Source organism: Mandrillus leucophaeus, unplaced genomic scaffold (genome assembly GCF_000951045.1).
Source record: "Mandrillus leucophaeus isolate KB7577 unplaced genomic scaffold, Mleu.le_1.0 Scaffold257, whole genome shotgun sequence".
NCBI lineage: Eukaryota > Metazoa > Chordata > Mammalia > Primates > Cercopithecidae > Mandrillus > Mandrillus leucophaeus.
This window is the reverse complement of record NW_012102665.1, coordinates 1,538,635-1,541,335: the sequence shown is the minus strand read 5'-3', so window position 1 is coordinate 1,541,335 and position 2,701 is coordinate 1,538,635. Positions and strand designations below refer to the sequence as shown.

General features: G+C 33.4%; 1 protein-coding gene across 1 annotated transcript in view; it reads right to left on the bottom strand.

Annotated features, from left to right (window-relative positions):
- The window catches only part of NAPG (N-ethylmaleimide-sensitive factor attachment protein, gamma), a 40,290-nt gene that overhangs the window by 23,583 nt on the left and 14,006 nt on the right, over positions 1-2,701 (bottom strand). The window contains exons 3-5 of the mRNA XM_011983922.1: positions 2,425-2,509; positions 1,669-1,686; positions 725-755 (exon numbers count right to left, since the gene is read on the bottom strand). Coding sequence (XP_011839312.1) covers positions 725-755; positions 1,669-1,686; positions 2,425-2,509 — 134 coding nt within the window. The remainder of the gene's footprint in view (positions 1-724; positions 756-1,668; positions 1,687-2,424; positions 2,510-2,701) is intronic.

The following is a 2,701-nucleotide window of genomic DNA, read 5'->3' as shown; positions in this document are numbered from 1 at the left end:
GAAATTAAAAACAAAAGCTTTACTAAGGTAAAGATTCTTAAAAACAAAGCTTTATAATAAATACTTGAAAGTAGCTTTTACCATTTTAGATGAAACATTTTAAAAAAAGAAAGACAAGTACTTTATTTCGACTGCCAGCTGGCATACTTTGAGAGTCGGCATCATAAAGTAGTATGTTCTGTCTCACCACAGCAGGACATTAACTCCTAGCCTGCTTTTGAGGAGCAGAAGTACAAACAGTGGCACAGGCACATTGGTCGGAATATTCCATGCAGAATGAATTAAAGTAGCAAAAGCTTAAATCTGTGGTTGTCTCTGCTGCCAACTGTTATTCACACAAGTAAAAATGTCTTCTATAATTCATGTATGATAATTTTTAAAATATTTATAAAATTTTACTACATTCAGATGTCCTTCTCAAAAGTAGAGAAACTTTCCATAAAGCTCTTTTTATAGCAATACACATCTATCCTGGTTATAGAGCTTAACACGCTACTGTTCCCAGTTCCCTCTGATACATTCTCTCTTATATTTCACTTTTAACACTCCTTAAGATGTACAGAATGTATTCTATGGGTCCAATTAATGTTACAATGGACATAAACCTTACACTTAGCACCTCTTGCCTTACGGTAAGGAAGCTTTTCAACTCCAACATAAATTCTTAACACTTTGTAGTTAATTCATTTTACCTACACAACAATTGTGACATAACATTACTGACCTTCAACATCATTCCAGCTTGCTCATAAGCTCTGCAAAGAGAATATAATTTCTCTGATGAGATCTTAATGAAATGAGGGGTATAAGAAACTTTCTAGTGAGGAACTACTGATAAGGAAAGTGACTTCAATTAAAATGGGCTCATGCACAACATATCACTTCAGGTTTGTATTACCACACAATATAATTTTTTATTCTTTTTTCATGGGGAATAATGGCTTAGAACATCAGACGTTTGAGTTAAAGAGATTTTATTTTGCAGATGCAAAATTAAGTAAGGCTCAGTAAGGTTAAATTAATTTCCATCTGGCAAACCTAAATCTAAGTTTTTTTGTTTTTGTTTTTGGGACCGGCGGGGGGAATGGAGTCTTGCTGTATCTCCCAGGCTGGAGTGCAGAGGCATGATTCCACCTCACTGCAACCTCCGTCTCCCAGTTTCAAGGAAGTCTCCTGCCTCAGCCTCCCCAGTAGCTGAGATTACAGGCATGTGCCACCACATCCAGCGAATTTTTTGTATTTTTAGTAGAGACAGGGTTTCACCAAGTTGGCCAGGCTGGTCTTGAACTCCTGACCTCAAGTGATCTGCCCGCCTTGGCCAACAAATAACTACTCTCCACAAGGCAGGAGAAAGCTTCCTGCCTCATTTCCACAGGCACTATTAACTATCAAACAGAGAAAAACAGAGATTCTAACTTATTTTTTTCCCCATAGGCTACTGAACAAAATGCTCCTAATAATATATTATGGCAAATTTAATTTAAACTCTTTACATCTTAGAGTTAGGAGTGACTTAGTTTTTAATGTTGAGGTAAAAACTGAAACAAAGAGAAATGATTATTTAAATCAATACAAAATTTATAATTTGGGAAAAAATTACCAACCAACAGAAAAACAATGACATTAAAACGTAATTTGCAAATACATGAACACATGAAGAATACTTACTTGGCAGCATGAAAAAGACTGAATGGAAGCAACGAAGTCAAAGTTAAGGAAAAAAGAAAAAAAAACCCAATAGTTTCTACAGATCTAGTATTTAAAGACAGTTAACTAAATCACTGACCCAGTTGGTTCCAAAAGACAAATCCTACAAACAGGTAAAAAGAAATAATTCAATGCCTGTCGATATCGTTTAAAACTTCATAATTCCCCAAAACACTGCACAGGTTTTAAACTATTTCTATTATGCAATAATCTGAAGTTTTACCGAAATGCAAAGTTATTATGACTACAGTTTGCAAGTAAGAGAAACATTTTTTATCGATAAGTTTTCAAATACCTCAGGAAAATATACTGTTTTAAACTACTTATAATTTTTATTTCAAATACCTAAGGAAAACTGTATTAAAAAAAAAAACTGATATAGTAGCTCATGCGTTTTCAGTACCTGTGCTACTCTTCATTCTTCAGCACATGTCTATAGATTTCCCTTACTTCATCCCAAGTAAAACCATCATCAAGTAAAACCACAAACAATAGAAAATAAGTTCTCAAATGTAGCTCTGCGAACCAGTGTGAACTTTATGATCAAACTTCACTACAAACACTCCTTCAGAGTTTAAAAATACAGAATTTTTCTAATAATTTTCTAACTTAAAAACATTTTACTTCACAGTTAGTAAAGAAAATTTACAGCAAGAGAAAACAGTTTGTCAAAATCATCTAACAGTTTAATTTCTTATTAACAGTTGAAAAAGATACGCCCTATTATTTTCATGGGCAACAGCTTCCCTCAGGCAGGCGTCTTTTGCTTGCTCAAACTGTTTGGCATTTTTAAAAGCAACAGCTGAAATAGAAAAAAAAAACCTCCCTATTTCCATCACTAAAAACCTCAAATAAATCATTACTGAAATCTGCATTTTATATGAAGTATTACAAACATACTTATTTCAAATACTTAAGAAGTTTCCTAAACTATAAAACACTACTTTTTTCTAAAGAAATTTCCTTACAACTTTTCCAATTATCAGTAACTTAG